The 19,659-nt window shown below is 39.7% G+C and overlaps 1 protein-coding gene across 12 annotated transcripts in view; it reads left to right on the forward strand.

Moving 5' to 3' along the window:
* Positions 1 to 5,773: 5,773 nt before the first annotated feature.
* MLLT10 (MLLT10 histone lysine methyltransferase DOT1L cofactor) overlaps positions 5,774 to 19,659 on the forward strand; it is a 234,949-nt gene continuing 221,063 nt past the window's right edge. For 10 of the 12 annotated variants that reach the window (XR_006219669.1, XM_042991192.1, XM_042991196.1 and 7 more), the window contains exons 1-3: positions 6,061 to 6,162; positions 6,305 to 6,464; positions 9,712 to 9,791. Coding sequence is in view for 11 of the 12 variants with exons in the window: in XM_042991192.1 (XP_042847126.1) it covers positions 6,305 to 6,464; positions 9,712 to 9,791 (240 nt within the window). In the remaining variant the exon portion in view is untranslated. The other 2 variants (XM_042991194.1, XM_042991193.1) reach the window with 2 other exon arrangements.

Genomic DNA, 19,659 nt, shown 5'->3' on the forward strand with positions numbered 1-19,659 from the left:
TCAGTTATTTCGAGGTATACGGAGAAATTCTTATAGAAGAAATCACTGGAGGTGTAACCATGGAAAGGTTTGAACAGAAAAAAACATTGGTGTTGAAAAGGAGGTATTCTCAATCTGTTCATTCCTTACACACTCATCCTCCCATGGTCCCCCTCCCCAACTACTTGGATTCAATTTACATTTTTTATTTATAAGTCTTTGAATATTTAGAATAGCTTTGGAAGTTTTCTGCTATGTAGTTGATTGTAGAAGGTGAATCTTTTTACATCTTTTGGTGTTTGAGACATTTTTTGTTTCATTTCAAATTAAAAAAAAATGTGTTACAAGTCATGATATACTTGTGAGAAAAACAACAAATGGGTGGAAAAAAGGGCATGAATGGGGGTGGGGATGGAGAGGGATATGTAGCATTCCTGGTCAGTCTTCATAATACCTTTCATTAATATTATGTCATTATATTTTCCACTTGTGCTTGTACCAAAGGTCATTGCTTTTTAAGTTGGAGTAAAGGGCCACCATATAAAAATTGCTTACATTCTGGCTCTTAAGCGCCACAGTAAAGTAAGACTGACAATAAGTGATCGGAGGCTTGTGTGTTTAATTCGCCAAGAATGTTAAGCTTCCTAAGATTCACCCTATGGGGCCATGTTGGACCTTGGCACTGTTACTGTATAATTTCAAGAGATAAATATACATATTATAGATTTTTAAAAAATCTAAGATGCAATAGGCAAACAGTTTATTAATTGAAGGAATAAAAAAATGAATTTGTCAACCTCATTCTCTCTGGGACACAATGCAGTTAATTAACATATTCTTGGGCTTGTTTCTGGATTTGCTAAGCAGTGGCTCCTTTCAGAGAGGAAAACATTTAAATCTTAAAAAGTTCTCTTCTTTGGCCCAAATAGTATTTAGCCACTCAGTTTATTTTCTTCTTCTTTTTTAAGTCCAAGATTTGTTTCATTTCCTTCAAGGTCTCTTCCAGTGCAAAAACTGATTTTCCTCTTTTCTATGTCCAGAATCTTTTCACCTACATAATGTTATCGTCTCCTATAAACAGACACCTAAATAGGTCACTTTAATCACACTTTAATTATAACAGAAATGCATCTCTTCAGTATCACTAAAAAAATGGGAATATGGACCTCACCCTTCTTATGTATTATATTGATAATACTCGGAAAAGTCAGGCACTTAACACCCTTAAATATCGTTGCATCATGGAAAAAAATAGTCCAACTCTGAAATGTTACTGAGGTTTATGCAATGCCTAGAAAATCTAAAGTCATCTTTTAGATATGATTTTTCTACTGGTAAGTACAAGGTGTTTTATCCAAAAATGTAAATCCAACCAATATATATCAATTTTATAACAGAAGGAGTAGTTCTGAAGCCAAACACAAGATTAACCAAGCCAAACCCTTTACAGTAAATATTAGGCCTTGATTCTTAAAAATATTTTAAAATTTAGATTACATACAATTTAAATTTCAGGATGACCTACCTAACTTTTCAACAGTTAAGTGTATCTCACAATGATATTAATTGTGATTGATTCTAAGTTGCAGTCTGTTTTGTAAGAAAATGATGACTCTTACGTGAAAAGGTGGTTAACATTTGAGTGCTACTTAAATGAAATATAAATTCTAAACTACCTGGTAAATAAAAAAACTCGTCACCAATATGAATTTCAACAATCAAAAATCCTTAAAGAGACCAATTTATCTGAACATTTCTGTTAATCATTACTTAGAAATTTTAGTTCAGTTGTACATACAAAATAAAGTCTTGCTTTACTCTGAAGAATGAAGTTCAGATTGCAATTCGCTTTTAAACACTAGCATTGTACATTAAAGGAATATTTATTGTGGGCCTACTACGTGCAGGAGGACTTGCTAGGTGGTATGGTGAATTAAAAAAAAAAAAATCACCTAGTAAGATCAACATGCTTCATTAAATGGAATTTCCCAAAAGCCATTAACAGAATATCAATTGAAAATGGAATTGAAATGAATACCTTTTAATGAAATTTCTAATAGTACTCCATAATATAGGTGCCATGTGTGTGTTTGTATGGATTATAAAGATACAATACTCACTTATTGTGAGACAAAACTAGTTTCAGAAGTATCTCAATATGTTTATCATACTAGTGTAAATATACAGTTCATAATAAACTCTTAATTTAAAAGGTAGGAAACCTTTTACAAATGAGCAAGGAAAAATGTTACTCAGGGATTCCTTTATGTAAAAGAGGACATATCTGAAAATTTGTACAGATCATAAGAAATTGCCTTTTTGCATTCTCCAAATACTTTGTTTAGAAATAAGGTTATAGTTTCTGATGAGGTTAAGTAGATGAATGAAATCTAAAAATTGCTTTTGTTTTAAAACCATAGTATCAATTGCTTTTGTTTCAAAACCTTCGTATCAGAGCCAATACAGAATTTTAAACACTTTACGGAAGTTAAGAATCTGAGTTAAGAAAAATGCATCTACTGTTAACATTATAAAAATATATGTCATTTTCCATATATTATAGAGATATACATCAACAATGGATATAGTAAACTAAATATGTGCACAAACAGAAGAGAAATAAAACTTCAATTTAAAAAGGAGATGAATATAAGCAATACTAACCCATGAACCAAATTTGGTTTTAACTATTTCTTTCATAGTATCCACTTACGTAAATGATTATGGAAAAGGAAATCCAAAAATTTGGTCCCTAGGTTGAGGAATAAAGAAAATTATAAGAAGATATATTACCCATAGAGAAAAAAAATACAGTTTCCCATTATAGTAGGGTTAGAGGTTACATCATAAAATACTTTACTTGAGTTTTTTGTGGTTTGCCTCAGATGATTAGTTCAGAGAAATAGATGAGCCAGTACTGAGTTAGCTCCTGTTATGTGAAGAAGAATACTAGAGACAACAGGCTTTTGTTTTATTCTACAGGTACTAGATATACTTTTCCAAAGGATATTTGGAGAATGAGGACTCAGATATAAAGAGTAACATTAAGATTGAAATTGTCCTCTCTATGAAGTTATTTTATAAATCCCATGGACTTTTTCCCCCATTACCATGTATTTTTAAAAACTTACTTGAACTTTAACGATAATGGCAATTGGTAAGTTTTATCCATTCTAAGATATGAGAATTAGCATATTCAGTCAATGTCATATGTATATATATGTATGTGTGTATATGTACATGTGTGTGTGTGTGTGTGTGTGTGTGCATGCATGTACGGGTATATATCTCACACAAAGGACAAATATAACTTGCTCACTGATATATTTCCTGTGTCCAAAACAGCCCCTGGCTCACAGTAAATGTTCAATAAATATTTACTGAATGAATAATGAATTGTATATCTGAACTATTTTATAATGTCTGTTATTCTTCCTTTTCACTTAATGTTTTATAGAAACATATTAAATATTACACTTTTGGTATATAACATAAGAAAAGTTCTATATCTGGTACATGAGTTGATGTTAGAGTGGCCTATTTATACCCATTATTTTTTTCTTATAATTTTCATAACTCAACATTTAATATGTTAAATATGTTTTAAATAAGTTGACATATGTTATCAACATTTATATGTACATCTTTAATAAAATTTCTGCTTCAGATGCTATTTTTTAATATACAGGCCTGTTCTTATGAAATAGTGTCTTTTCTCTATTTTTCTAAATTTCAAGTCTCTTATGAATGATGAATTTGTTTTATTTTGAATAGACTGTTTACCTATATTTCTTTTATTAAGTGTTATAGAATAGGATAAAGTACCCATCCTTCTTTACATATAAATTAATTCTATTACAAGAACTAGGCTCCAATGTATTAAAAATAAAATGAATGTATGTGAATAATTTAGAGCATTAAGGTTTGACAGCAGTGTTTGGGAAGGGAAGTTTCACCTGATTTTAACTCAGGATTACTCTTCATTAGAAGTCTGAACCTGAGCAGGAATTGGATGTCGATTTGGTATCCCTTGTGAAAGGGTAAAGATAAAATACATAGTAAAGATACACAAAATGATACAGTTTTGTTTGAGGGTGGTTTTAACTTTATAAATATCAATGACATGTTAAGAACATAATTATTATATGTTTAGAAATTTATTAAGTGTTGCCATACCCCTCAAAAGAATTTGCATTGTATAGGTATGTAATCTTTTAGTCATGTTTTCTTAATGAACTAATAGCTAAAAGAGAATTCTCATTTTTATGTGTCTCTTTAGTGTACATTTTCCCTTAAACTTTTAGTTGATTTCCATTACTGTAGATATCTCACTTAGCTTTAAAACGTTTGAATATACTTGCTAACATATGCTTGCATTGTATTGTATCTATTGTAGTTCTTAAGTAGATTTCTAGCAATTAATTTGAAATGGAAAAAACAGCCATGCTACCATTTTTTTTTTTTTTCCTTTCTGAGAACATTTGGAATGCTTTTAAAGATAAAACCAATCATCTTTTGGTGACTAAGAGAACTTAGGTTCCTTCATCCTTTATCATTGAATAACTACATTTTCCAGATCTTTACATTATATTGCTAATTCTTGATGAACAACCATTTTGTACCTGTAAGTTATTAACCAAAGCCATGAATTCACCTTGTTAAGTATGCCTGTCATTTTAACAATCTATATTCCTATTCATGATAAATTTTCATAATTAGACACTTTTTGTCTAAAATCAATCTTGGGCTTACATGGATACATAGGGGATAGGGCAACAGTGGAAGATTTTACAGCTCAAAACTGCGTAGTATCTGGCTAATTACTCTATTCAGATAGGCCTAATCCATTTCTTATTTGTATGTGAAGAGCGAGCTCCCATCTTTCTGCCACTTAAATCACCTTGAAAAAACAAAAAAGTGACCTTAAATTTTCAAGAGTAAATCTGGAGTACAGAGTCAGATCAGAGAAATCCTCAAACAAAACTGGGCTCCCCTCTCTCATGGTGTTATCATTTGGTGACCGACTAGAACTTGGGTTCCTTCATCCTTTGGTATCACATTACGGCGTTTTCCAGGTCATCACTTTATATTGCTAATTCCTGATTAACGACCATTTGTTCTCCTAACAGCAAGCTAAAGGTAGCCTTGGTGTTCCCTCTTTGAGTATTACCCTAGCCCAGGCTTTTGACCTTCAGTGTGTGATGCACTTTCATTTGTCACTGGGGCCAATGTGGTGTGTAAACGGGCTGCGGATCTGGTGGCACTTCCACTGCGTGAACTTTGGGTAGAGTCCAGGATGTGAATTTAATGGGTGGAGAAGCTGCGGCAGCACTGTGAAGTTAGCGCGGCCAACTGCAGGAAGCCATGCTTCACTGCACCCTTCATGGAAGCTGGCATACTTGCCCTACCCCTTGTTACCCACGGGCCAGCTCTTGAGGAAAAGGCCCGCAGGTAGGTTCTCAAAGCAGAGAGGTGCCCCGGGGAAGTCAGTCCCCTCTGGCTCCTCCGATTAAAAAAAAAAACAAAAAAAACCAACAAACCCTCCCTCTGGGTCTTCGGCATCCTCCTCCCCTCCCTCCCTCTGAGGCCCCTTCCAGACGTGCACGCTCAGCCCGCGCGACCGGCGCGGCGCTGCAGACGGCGGCCCCAACGTCCCCGCCCCCGCGTGCGCGCCCCCGCGTCCTCTCGTTGGCTCGTTCCGGCCTCAGCGCGCCGCCGGCTCCACTCACCACCCCCTCCTTCCCCCGCCCCCCCTCCCCAAGCACACCTCGGCGGCTGCGAGCCGCGCGGGGGAGGGGTAGGGGCCGGGAGGTAGGCCGGGGCTGCGGGCCGGACGCGGCGGCGCGCACGCAGGCCTTGCCTCTCCCGGGCCTTCTCCCTCACGCCGGCCGCAGGGCGGGCGCGCACGCCGAGTGACGCTCGGAGGAGGAAGCGCAGCCCCCTTCCCCTCCCTGGCTGCCCCTGCCCCAGCGGGAGCCCCCCCAGTGCGCCTGTGCGGAGGCCTACTTGATTATGTGTGCCCTCTCCGGGCTCCAGCGTTAGCGGCCGGGTGGAGGTGGGGAGGGAAGAAGACGAGGAGGAGGAGGAGGCGGAGGAGGCGGTGGAGGGGAGGTGGGGGGAGTCAGCAAGGACATGGCTCCTGACTCCTGTGCGGAACGTGAGTGACTGAGCGGCAAAGCCCGAGTGAGCGAGCGGCCGAGCGGCGGGCGGGGGCCGGGGACGTAGGGAAGGGAGCGGGGACGCGGGTGGCTGTGTGGTGGTGGTGGGGGGGAAGCGCTAATTGGCTTGCATGTGTTTTTTAATGGTCCCCCCAACTCCCTCTTAGATGGTCTCTAGCGACCGGCCCGTGTCACTGGAGGACGAGGTCTCCCATAGTATGAAGGAGATGATTGGAGGCTGTTGCGTTTGCTCAGACGAGAGAGGCTGGGCCGAGAACCCGCTGGTTTATTGCGACGGGCACGGCTGCAGCGTCGCGGTGCATCAAGGTAAACACCCAACCGCCCGCCGGGCCGAACCCGGCCTGCTCCCAACCGTCACCGCTTCCCCCACCTTGGCAGCAACTGCCAGTTCTTCTACCGCCCCTCCCCCCGCCCCGCCCCGCCCCCGCCCCCGCCCCCGCCCCCGCCTCGTTCCGCGGCCCGGGATTGACTCCGAGGGTCCGCAGCGGGGCGGAGGGGGTGTGGGCTGTGCATGTGGGAGAAAGTGCGTGTGGCCTGGGCTGTCATGTGATTCTGCGCTCACTCTCTCAAGTGTCATTTGGCCGCCGCCTGCGCCCGGAGCCGTGGGGCTGGAGACTTTCCGAGGCGGTGGTTGGAGGCGAGGGGGTGGGGTGGGGGGGGGGTGCGGGGCCGCGGCCTGCGCCCCGGAGGCGGCGGCAGGACCGAGTGTGCGCCCTTCGGTGGTGTCGCGGTGGCCGTGGGTTTGGGTTTGGGAACGTGGAGGCCCCTCCCCCTTCACTGGCTGCTCCTGTCTGCCGCAGTGTGTCTGGAGACTTCCTGTGGCATGGAGTCGGGCTCGGGAATGCCACTCGCTGCGCCTGGGCGGGTCGCGGAGGCAGAGGGGTGGCCTTGGCGCTTTAGATTAGGGAGGGAAGGCGCCACTGCTGCACCCCCAAGCTTTCTGGCGGAGACCCTGCTGCTGCGGACTGGGAGCTTCCTGCGTAGAAGACGGTGGCCTTCCGCCGTCGCCGTCGTGTGCTGCAGGAGTGGCTTGGCTGAGCTGCCCTAGGCTGGTGGATAAGGCTGTTCGGTGGCTGTATCTGGCCACTTCCTCAGCTAAAGTGACTGGAGAGAAGAGGAGGTGGTGGTGCGGCCAGTGACTTGGGGAGCATCTTAGCTTATTTCTGGGTGTTTCCATTCGGTGAGTTTTTTTGGATATTACAAAAAAGGCGAGGGCACTTAGGGAGTTTTCTGGCCGTTGAAGTTTCTGACTTTTCCCGTATCTTGCGGTAAGGAAACAACCTAGATAACTTTTGGGTGTCTGTTACACATACTGCCCCTGTTACCAATCCGCCCAGCTTCCCATTTCTGTATTTGGCCGAGTGGTGTTGATATTTAGTAGTATATGGAAAGGATACTACCCAATGAGAAAAAGTGTGAAACATAAGAGGTTGAAGTGCATTCTTCGTAGAATGAAATCTCAGAATGGGGAAGGGAGACTTAGGAGATAGTGAATTAATTACTGGAGTGCAGTCAGTTTTAACGAAAACCTAATTGCACATCTTCCGTTTAAACTTTTTTGTTTTTTGTTTTTTTGAGAGAGAGGGAGTGAGCAGGTAAGGGGCAGAGAGAGGGAGGGAGAGAGAAGATCAAGCAGGCTCCACACCATCAGGACAGAGACTGATTTGGGTTTGAACCCAGGAACCACGGGGTCATGACCTGGGTGGAAACCAAGAGTTGGGCCTTTAACCACCCTGTCGAACCTTTGACCCACCCAGGTGCCCTGCGCACCTTCCTTTTTTAAGGAGTGAAAACAATGTGTGTTGAAACCTATATACTGTTTTTAAAGTTTTAGAAATGATGTATAGCATTTCCATCACAGTGTTCGTTCGCATTTGTGGACGTATTTCTTATGAATTGGATTCTCAATTATGAAGTTTTAATAAGTAATGTCATCTCCCAATACAGAAGACATTCATTTAAGCATAAATTTTCTTGTCCGGAAGTAGTACTTCTGAATTAAAATGTAAGTTTTTGGATATTCATGCAGTGTTTCTTGACCGAATGTTTTTACACTGATATATTTACGAATTTTAAAAGGAATTTCAAGTTTAGCTTTTGGGAGCTTTAAAAATTTGTGTTGATTTTGTATTCTTTGAGTGTTTTCCAATATTTAAGATATTTTCAAGCTTCCTGTGAGCAAGTTCATGTGAGAATGTCAGTTGGATATTAGTGTTCTAGGTTTTTGGGAAAATTTCAATTCCTAGTTAAATACCAATAAAAAAAATTTTTTTTTTAAAATAGAGTGTGATTTACATATACTCAGATCACTTGTTGGAACATTCACATCATATATTTAGAAATAAATATGCACTTTTTAAGAAAAGATTTTTAAGCTTTATTTTTGAGAGAGAGAGAGAGAAACAGTGTGAGCGGGGAAGAAACAGAGAGAGACACAGAATCCAAAACAGGCTCCAGGCTCTAGGCTCTGAGCTGTCAGCACAGAGCCCGAAGTGGGGCCCAAACCCACAAACCACGAGATCATGACCTGAGCCGAAGTTGGACGCTTAACCGACTGAGCCACCCAGGTGCCCCAATAAATACACACTTTTTAAAGTAATGGCTTTGAGATGTGATTTACATACCAAATAATTTACCCACTTAAAACGTACAATTCACTGGTTTTAGTACATTTAGAGTTTTGCATTTATTGCCACAGACTCCGTTTTAGAACATTTTCATCAACTCAACAAGAAAACCGTGGACTGTTAGCAGTTACTGTCCTTTTTTTCCCACCACCTCCCCAACTCCCCTAGACAACCACTAGTGTACTTTCTATTGATTTGCCTTTTCCATTTTATACAAATGGAATCATTTCACGCTTAACATTACATTTCATTTTCTTTTCTGCAATACTTGTTGCTCATTTTGACAGGTGATTTAGAAGTATTTTCATTAGCCTTACCTAAAATGCTTTCTATTTAAACTGTAGGATACAGGAATGAATTAATGAGTTTCTTAGTAATTCTTTGTGAAGAATCTATGTGTTAATTTTTACTTGATATTTTTTCTATCATAAAAGAATAAACACTTTTTTTAGATTTATTTATTTTGAGAGAGAGGGAGAGAGAGTGTGAGAAAGTGAGCAGGGAAGGGGCAGAGAGAGAATCCCAAGCAGGCCCCCCAGTGTCAGTGTGGAACTGGAGAGGGGGTGTGTGTGTGGGAGGGGAGGTGGGGTGGGGGTGGACCCAGCTTGAAATCAGGAGTTGGATGCTTAACCAACTGAGCCACCCAGCTCCCCAAATAAGTACCCTTTGTAATGCTTATACTTATTTAAATAAAATAACAAAACGCTGGTCCTTTAACATTTTTATTAAAATGTCATACAGGTTTTATTAGGTGGTGGTAATATATATGTGGTAAATAAAAATATAAAATGTTTTAATTCTTTACAAAGAAGGTGTTTTGTGTGAAGTCTGAGAGGTAATTATTTTAAGAGGGATTTGAAAGGGTATTTAATTTTCTGTAATTCTTTAAATTTTAATATATTTTAAAATATTTTATTTCCCAATAGCTTGCTATGGCATTGTTCAAGTACCCACTGGACCATGGTTTTGCAGGAAATGTGAATCTCAGGAGAGAGCAGCCAGAGTGGTAAGAACTGTTTTATCAAAAACATTAAAATACTTCAGTGAGTGGCTTAGGATGCTACACACTTATGTTTCAGTTTGAAAGGTTTTCAGTCTTGTTCACATTTGAATTTGGGCCAGATATCAACTTAACTGTTTTAAACCAAATTTACAAACTCTGAAAAAAACAAATTGAGCCGCATAACTATATGTTGAACAGATAAAACATAAAGTTGTAGCTGGGCTTTAGCCCTTTTTACTGGTTTGAAGGGTTAAATTAGTTAATCATTAGTGAGAATATGATGGCAGTAGAACATAAGGAAGTTAAGCTGATAATTCTGCTAGGGTCTGTTTAATGAGTAAAAAAAACACACTAGAGTTTAACCACTCATATTTTTACTGCATTGCACATGTATATTTTAACTTTGAATGTTCAGTATTTTCAGACATTTAGTCTCTTTGGCAAAGCAACATAAGAATCTTCCTCTTTCACATGGCTGGCTACCTTCTTTCTGAACACTTTTGTAAACTTCTTGTAATCATAAGGGAGATCTATTTATTCTGTGTGGCCCAAGGCATTTTTTACAATTGAGCTTCTGGAAATATTAGGGAGAAATAAACTTAATTTTCATCAATCATATAAAAGTATTACTGTTTGCTATGCGATAGCTCCTTTTTGGTGTTGACTAGAGAATTTGACAGAAGGTAGAAAACAAACATTTCGGCTTTTCTACCTACATGAGTAGCATGGAAACTTTTTATTTTTGGCTAGGCAATTCTTGATTAGAAGTCATAGCTGAGTAGCCTGTTTAGGACTGTGAAACTCAGAGCATTCTTCTGTTCATATGTTTTGTTTGTGTGTGAGAATACACTATAGCAGAATTATAGCTTATTCTAGCATTACAATGGTTGGAATTAGCAAGTAGGGGATGGAATCAGTCATATAAGTTTTAGGATTTGATGTATGCATAGGTCTCCTTTTTGGTTTTTGTTCCTCTTTGTAGCATTTTATAGTTTTGGGGTTGATGGGTCACCAAGCAAAGGAGGTTGTTTTAACTCATTAGTAAACATTGATAGTAGGTGAGGCTATTCCAGAGGGTGTCACAGTGGATTCAAGGCCAGAGGAAGATTAGAAAATAGGAAGGCAGATAATGAGAGAGGATAAAGAGCTCTGTCAATGGGGAGTAGTACAATGCCAAAATTATTTGCCTTGAATGCCACTTGTTGCCTGTTTTTATTCCTGTATTCTCTGAGGGCATGGTTAAGATATCAAGGTGAATTGAGGTAGTTACCTTACAAGGCATATTGAAGAACACATTTTATTTTAGTGTTATTCGGTAGGATGTGGGGGCCATTCGAGGTTTTAAAGAAGAGGCACAACTTCCTTTAATTTCCTGTAGTGTACAGTTATAAAAGATAAGGTCCTTTGTAAAAACAAAAACTCATTCTAAGCTTAAATAGGCAGAGATAGGTCATCTTATTGTTTATTTTAAGGTTTTATCTTTAACTTATCTGTACACCCAACATGGGGCTTGAATCCACAACTGGGGATCAAGAGTCACATGCTCTAGTGACTGAGCCACAAGGGCATTTTAATGTTTATTAAATTTAATTGTTTAATGTTTATAAAAATTTAATTATGTAAATTAAATTTTGAGAGAGAGAAAGAGAGACAGAGTACAAGCAGGGGAGGGGCAGAGGGAAACACAGAATCCGAAGTAGGCTCCAGGCTCTGAGCTCAGCACAGAGCCCAAGGCGGGGCTCGAACCCACGAACCTCCAGATCAGACCCTTAAGCGACTGAGCCACCCAAGTGCCCCATCCACAAGGACATTTTAATGTGAGGATAGAGGAGCCAAGAAGCCTAACGTGGAAATGTATCCGTTACTTAGGGAATTAAATTAGTCCTTTTTTTTTTTTTTAAAGTAAATCCTTCCCTTTCAGTAATTACATTATTACTTTGCTTATTTATTTATTTTTAAAATAATCTCTACCCCCACGGTGGGGCTCAAACTCAGGACCTCAAGATCAAGAGTCATATATGCTTTGAGCCAGGCAGGCACCCCAAGAATTGAATTAGTCTTTTTTTTTTATTTAAAAAAAAAAAAAATTTTTTTTTTTTTACGTTTATTTATTTTTGAGACAGAGAGAGACAGAGCATGAAGGGGGGAGGGGCAGAGAGAGAGGGAGACACAGAATCGGAAGCAGGCTCCAGGCTCCGAGCCATCAGCCCAGAGCCCCGATGCGGGGCTCGAACTCACGGACTGCGAGATCGTGACCTGAGCTGAAGTTGGACGCTTAACCGACTGAGCCACCCAGGCGCCCCGAGTTAGTCTTTATTTTATTTTATTTTAATTTTTATTTATGTATTAAAAAATTTTTTTTTCAACATTTTATTTATTTTTGACAGAGACAGAGACAGAGTGCGAGTGGGGGAGGGGCAGAGAGAGAGGGAGTCACAGAATCCGAAGCAGGCTCCAGGCTCCAAGGTGTCAGCACAGAGGCCGATGCAGGGCTCGAACTCACAAAACGTGAGGTCATGACCTGAGCCGAAGTCGGATGCTCAACCCACTGAGCCACCCAGGCGCCCTATTTTTATTTTTTTAGTGTTTATTTTTGAGAGAGAGAGCGAGCATGCACACGCTCTCACGCCAGTGTGGGAGGGGCAGAGAGAGACAGGGAGACAGGGAGTCTGGATCAGGCTCTGCACTGCCAGCGCAAAGTCTGACATGGGGCTCAAACAAACTGTGAGATCATGACCTGAGCTGAAGTTGGATGCTCAACCAACCAAGCCACCCAGACGCCCATATTTATTTATTTATTTATTTATTTATTTATTTTTATTTATGAAAAAAATATTTCTTTTAATGTTTGTTTTTGAGAGAGAGAGAGAGACCGCGACAGCGTGTGAGTGGGGGAGGGGCAGAGAGGGGGGCAGTGGGAAACAGAATCTGAAGCAGGCTCTAGGCGCTCAGCACAGAGCCTGATGTGGGGCTTGAACTGACAAACTGCAAGATAATGACCCCAGCTGAAGTCAGATACTTTATCACTGAGCCACCCGGGTGCCCCTTATTTATTTATTTTAACGTTTATTTATTTTGAGAGAGAGCGTGAGTGTGTGGCACGCAAGTAGGAAAGGGACAGAGAGAGAGGAGAGAGACTATCCCAAGGGAGAGAGAGAGAGAGAGGAGAGGGGAGAGAGGAGAGAGTATGCTGACAGCTTGGATCCCCACAGACTCTCTCACAGACTGCGAGATCATGACCTGAGCTGAAATTAAGAGTTGGATGCTTAACTGACTGAACCACCCAGGTGCCCCAGAATTGAATTAGTCTTAATCTTATTTTTGCTTTTCTTTGTCTGCTTTATTCTTTTCCTTTCTGCAGGTTTCTCTGTTACTAGCTGTTTACTATCTGTCAGGTACTATGTTAAATGTTCTACAATTATCTGGTTTAATCATCTTATCAAACCTTTGAGGTACTTTGTTCACATTTTATGGGTAAAGACATCATGTTTTTTTTTTTAATTTTTTAATGTTTATTTCTGAGACAGAGACAGAGCATGAGTGGGGGAGGGGCAGAGAGAGAGGGAGACACAGAATCAGAAGCAGGCTCCAGGCTCTGAGCTGTCAGCGCAGAGTCCGACAGGGGGCTCAAACTCACAGACTGAGTGAGATCATGACCTGAGCCGGAGTCGGATGCTCAACGGACTGAGCCACCCAGGCGCCCCAAGACATCATGATTTTAAGAGAAATGCGTATCTATTTGGAGGCTGGGCTGTGATTAAGCTCTCAACCATCATGTTCTGTATTGCCTCTTGTGGTGAAAAGTGGCCATACTTCAGCTCCTAATATTTTCTGTTTCCCGTCTCAAAAGACTAAATGTTCTCCTGTTCCTTTGGGGAGGAAAGAAACTGGGTTGGCTTGGATGAGGTGCCTGACTCTGGACCAGTTAGCCATGGCTAGGCAGTAAGGTTGCTTGAGACACAAGATGTCTGTGGGTTTGAGATAGCTCATTTCTCAGAGAAGAGGGAATTCTGAGCTGGTAGTACCTTGGCAGATACTATAGAGTAAAAACCAGAGTAATAAAGTTGTAATTTCACACAAGAAGTTTGGTAGTGGATGGAATGGATTTGAAATGGGAAGTTAGAAACTGAAACACAGGATGATATTACACTAAATATGTGAGACTAGAAGGGGAGGGAGTGGAAAGGAGGAGAGGGAGTGAAAAGGAAGGGAGGGAACATTTTAAAGGATGAAATGACACATGGATATTGGGTAAAGGAAAGGGAGTAATCAAAGACAATTCTGAGTACCAAAGTTAATCACTCTGGAATGGTGGTACCGTAAATAGTCATAGAGTAATGGCAAAAGGAGAGCAAACTTGAAGAATAAAGTTCTGTTTTGGGCATGTTCGTTTTGATGCTGCTGGGAGTTTTCATTGGAAATTTAGGATTAATGTAATGGAGTTAAGTTGGAGTTGTAGCTGCCTAGAAGGAAGATTGGGAACCAATGACATTTTTTTGTTAGAGAAAAGAAAAATGAAGATGGCTATGGTGAATATCCATCCACACTTGTGGAGAGTGAGAGAACAAGTTACCACGAACGGATCATGAACGTTCAGGAAAGGAGAACCTGCAGTAGAACCTTGCTGTAAGGACCTGAAGGATTGAGAAAAGTTTCTGAGACCACAGTTGTAGTTCCCTGGTTTGGGCAGACCTCTCATTATAGGGTACTGAAGAGAGTAGAGATTGTAGGATTAGACCGAATGTTGAAAAAGTAAGGGAAGAGGAAAGTAAAAGAGTGAGGGAAGGTTTGGATGGTTTTTAAGGGAAACTCTTTGTAGGTAGGCATTCATTGTTCAGAAAAAGCACTTGAATTGCTTATTTATCTGAAGTGAACATGTATTTTTGCTGAAGATTTTTGATTAGACTTAACACTGTTTACTAACTTCTTGGTGGTTAGAGATTAAGACACTTATTGATGACTGTTTTGTATTTAATGGGTATTTGTTTTTAATTACCACAGGCTGAGGAGACTTACTAGAAATTTTATCTACTTATATAATTTTAATGAGATAAAGAGGATATATTAGGTGTTAAATATTCTACTTTGAAAACATAGAGTGGATTGTGCAAGAGAGTAAAATGGCCAAAAGCCCATTAGGATTTTACATTATTTAGGTATTGCTATTCTAGCTCTAAATGAAAAGATGATTTCTACCGGAGGTGAGATGTAACTTTTTCCTATTCTTCTGCCTCTTTATATTGTATTTATTCCTGGCTTCTTAACATTGTTGGGGAAGAACTACTAGATGGAATGTAAACCCAGAATTTGGGGATTGACCTAGAGTTGCACATTTTTCAGTTTTTGTTTAATGAAGATATATAATGCAAAAGTCCCTATATATCTATAAAACCATCTAAACTATATGCTTAACTGTAGTGTATATTTCTATTTAATTTTATTAAGTAAAATTACGTTAGTGTATATTTAGTTATCATAAATTGTTATGAATATAGAACATAAATATTCTTCACTCACGATGAACTAATGTTGATTCTTCATATTTGCCTCAACTCTTACCTTCTGAAAAAGAATAATAAAAAAAAATTAACTTGAAATACTTTTGTACTGTCCCCAGTCTGAGTCATCCGTTAACCTTTTAGCGTGTCTTGGGACCAACCTGTCCCTCTGTCTGTTTCTCTCTCTCTTCCTCTCCAGTTTCATTGGGATATAATTGACATATAACATTGTATTAAGGTATACAATGTAATGATTTGATATGTTTATATGTTGTAAAATGATTACCACGGTGAATTTAGTTAACATTCATCACCTAACATAATTACAATTTTCTTTTTCTTTTTCTTTTTTAAGTTTATTTATTTATTTATTTTGTGAGAGAGAGAGACACAGAGAGAGAATCCCAAGTAGGCTCCGTGCTGTCAGCACAGAGCCTGATGTGGGGCTTGATCTCACAAACTGTGAGATCATGATCTGAGCCAAAATTGAGAGTTGGTCGCTTAACCAGCTGAGCCACCCAGGTGCCCCTCTTTTTTTTTTTTTTTTAAATTATTTTTTAAGTAGGCTTCATGTCCTACTTGCAGCCCGACGTAAGGCTTGAATTCACCATCCTGAGATCATGACCTGAGCTGAGATCAAGAATTGGGTGCTTAACTGACTGAGCCACCAGGTGCCCTGTTTCTTTTCTTTTGACGAGAACCTTTAAGACTTATTCTTGGGATGCCTGCTGGCTCAGTTGGTAGCGCATAGGACTCTTGATCTTAGGGTTGTGAGTTCAAGCCCCATGTTTGGGTGTAAAGCTTCCTTAAAAACAAAAAACAAAAACAACTTGAAAAAAATTTACTCTTAGTAACTTTCATATACACAATACAGTCTTGTTAACTATAGTCACCATGCTGTATGTTATGTTTCCAGACCTTATCATAACTGGAAGTTTCTGCCTTTCATCTGCACCTCACCCCTTTTCCCTACCCTCCATCCATTCTCTGTTTCTCTGTTCTCTGTTTCTATGAGAGTGGTTCTTTTAGATTCCATATGTAAGTTGAGAGGATATAGTACAGACAGTTCTGACTTAGGATTTTTTGACCTTACATGGTTGTGAAAGCAATGTATATTCAGTAGAAACTGTATTTCAAGTTTTGTTTTGATCTTCTCCCAGAACAGCGATACACGGTACGATATGCTCGTGATGCTGCTGGGCAGCAACTGTGAGCCTCATCTCCCAATCAGCTGCCAACTTGATTAGGAGGGCAAATAACCAGTATACTTACAGCCACTCTGTTGTTCATTTTCAGTACAGTATTCAATACATAACACTTTATTATAAAATAGGTTCTGTGTTAGATGATTTTGCCCAACCGTAGGCTAATGTGTGTTCTGAATACATTTAAGGTAGGCTAGGCTAAGCTGTGATGTTTGTAGGTTAGGTGTATTAAATGCATTTATAGCTTATATCATATTTTCAACTTGTGATAGGTTTATTGGGACATAACACTTGTATATTGGGGAAGATTTGTATTTGTCTTTCTCTAATTTGTTTCACTTAGCATAATGCCCTTAAGGTTGATCTGTGTTGTTGCTAACAGCATGATTTCCTTTGTTTTTATGGCTGAATAATATTCCATTGTATGCATACACTACCATCTGTTTTAATACTTATACTACATGTGTATATTCATAAATACCATCTAGTATTATTTTACAGGAATGGTATCATTGTATATGTGTTCTGTAACTTGTGATATAGCTGCATTAATACATACTGATCTAATTCATTCTTTTTATCTGCTTTTTAGTGTTTTGTTATAGAGCCACAGTTTATTTAATTTTCTTATTTTTATGTTTATATTTTATTTAGTTTTTAAAAGTTTATTTTCGGAAAGAAAGAGCTCATGAGTGGGGGAGGGGCAGAGAGAGGGAGAGAGAGAATCCCAAGCAGGCTCTGCACTGCCAGCACAGAGCCTGATGTGGGGCTTGAACCCATGAATTGTGAGATCATGACCTGAGCTGAAATCAAGAGTTGAATAGTTTACTGACTGAGCCACCCAGGTGCGTCCCAAATTGTGTTTTTTTTAAATAGGCGTTTATAATTTAGATATAACATTACTGATGTTTTTGTTTAACCCAGTTTTTTGTTTGCCTTGCTGCTTTATAGTCATTTACTTTTCTTTAAAAAAAAATTTTTTTTTATGTTTATTTTTGAGAGAGAGATAGACATACAGAGTATGAGTGGGGGAGTGTCAGAGAGAGGGAGACACAGAATCTGAGGCAGGCTCCGGGCTCTGAGCTGTCAGCACAGAGCCCGACACGGGGCTTGAACCCATGAGCCATAAGATCATGACCTGAGCTGAAGTTGGACGCTTAACCGACTGAACCACCCTGGCACCCCTCTTTTTAAAATACAGTTCTAGGGTTCAGTGCCTAGTAAGCAGTAAGCAAACTATATTCATCTCTGTCTAAAAATGTTATTATTTTGCTGTCTTATATGCTAGTTTGAATTTTAGAGTAATAATTGTTTTCCTATAAGTAAAGAATTTATTCTAGTTTGTCTTCTGGTATCTAATTGTGCTAATAGAAAATCTGTTGACAGTATGCTTCTCCTGCTTCAGAGCTGATCAGCTTTTGTTCTGTGGACTCAGTTTTTCTTACATGTTGGCAGATTTTCTGCTCTCTCTTCATATGTCACCTTCCCATTTAATTTTCTTCTGGAACTGTTAATTAAGGTGTATGCTTGAGATTCTTGTTCTTTTTTGCTTGTCTTTTAATTTCTTTTTCATCATATTTTCTATCTTATCTCTCTATTGTGGATAATCTCTTTAGCTCTGTCTTGAAATTTATGCATATTGTTAACCCTATGAGTGAATTTCTTGTCTGAGTAAAGTATATGTAGACTTTCTGTTTGTTTTTATGTTTCCATTTGCTGCTTCTTTTTTTATAATATTTTGCTATTATTGCCTTATGGATTATATTCCCTTACTACTTGAACATTTGAAACATACTTATTTTAGGGGCCCCTGGCTGGGTTGGTCGATGGAGCACATGACTCTTGATCTCAGGGTCATGAGTTCAAGTCCTACATCGGGCGAAGAGCTTACTTAAAAAAAAAAAATACTTATTTTAAAACCTCTTAGAGATTTTAGATTTCTCTAAATTAGAATTAGAATTGTTTGTTAACTCTGGTGGTAGATGTCTTCATTGTAATTTTTGGCTGTGAGCTAATCCTCAGGAGTTGTCTTCCTTGGGATTCCTGTTCCTCTAGGAACACAGTGAAGATGTTACTATGGAAAGTGTTTGCATTTGCTCTGTCTCTGAAGAACGCTGTGTGACCTTACCAAAGACCAGGTTCTAGTGGCTTCTGTAGATTAGGAATTTACAGATTTACAGATTCTTTCTTTTAAAAGGAGTTCAAAAGGCCTTTTAAAGCTTTTATGACAGCTCTTGTGACATCATTTGGGATCAGGCTTTTTTTTTGTCCTCCTACTATACCAACCTTAGCACATGGTTTTTGTTTTCAGGGTTGTCCCACAGTCAGAGAGAGGATGGCAGCTGAAACAGTCATTGTGACTGTGGAAAGAAGTTCTAGGCAGAAGGGGGGTGCAAAATGAAAATTGATTTTCCGCCCAGCTGACTGATTCTCTTAAGTTTTCTTGAAGCCCCAGGCAACAGATTATGCTTAATTTTACTGGCTTTGAATTGTTATAATTCAAAATATGGGTCAGTTGGAGAACTAAATACAATTGGAATTTTGTTACTAGGGAAGATCTGGAGAATGGCTTTGGGGTTGGTAACAGCAGACTGTTAGAGTTTGCCTACTGGATGGAGTTCATTGCTCCAGACTGATTTTTGTTTTGATTGCAGTACTATCTATCTATCTATCTATTTATTTATTTATAAATAATTTATTTATTTTGAGAGAGATCATGAGCAGGGGAGGGGCGGAGAGATAGGAAAAGAGAGAATTCCAAGCAGGCTCCACCCTCAGCCCAGAGCCCAGCACAAGGCTTGAACCCATGAACCATGAGATCATGTCCTGACCTGAAACCAAGAGTTGGACGCTTAACTGAGCCACCCAGGCACCCCTGGTTTGGTTTTTTTTTTTAATGTTTATATATATTTTTGAGAGCATGCATGCAGAGGTGGGTGGGGGAGGGGCAGAGAGAGGGAGATAATCCCAAGCAGGCTCCCTGCTGTCAGTGCAGAGTGAGAGGTGGGGCTCAGTCTCCCTAACCAAACTGTGTGACCTAAGCTGAAATCGTGAGTCTGCCCCCAGGTGTCCCAGGACCCTTTAGATAATGGATTTTGGGCCCCACTTTCTCTCAACATAGGTTTGAGTTTCCAGTTTTTCTAGAGTGACTCCTCACGTCCAGAACAG

Source organism: Panthera tigris, chromosome B4, assembly GCF_018350195.1.
Source record: "Panthera tigris isolate Pti1 chromosome B4, P.tigris_Pti1_mat1.1, whole genome shotgun sequence".
In the NCBI taxonomy this organism is placed as follows: Eukaryota; Metazoa; Chordata; class Mammalia; order Carnivora; family Felidae; genus Panthera; species Panthera tigris.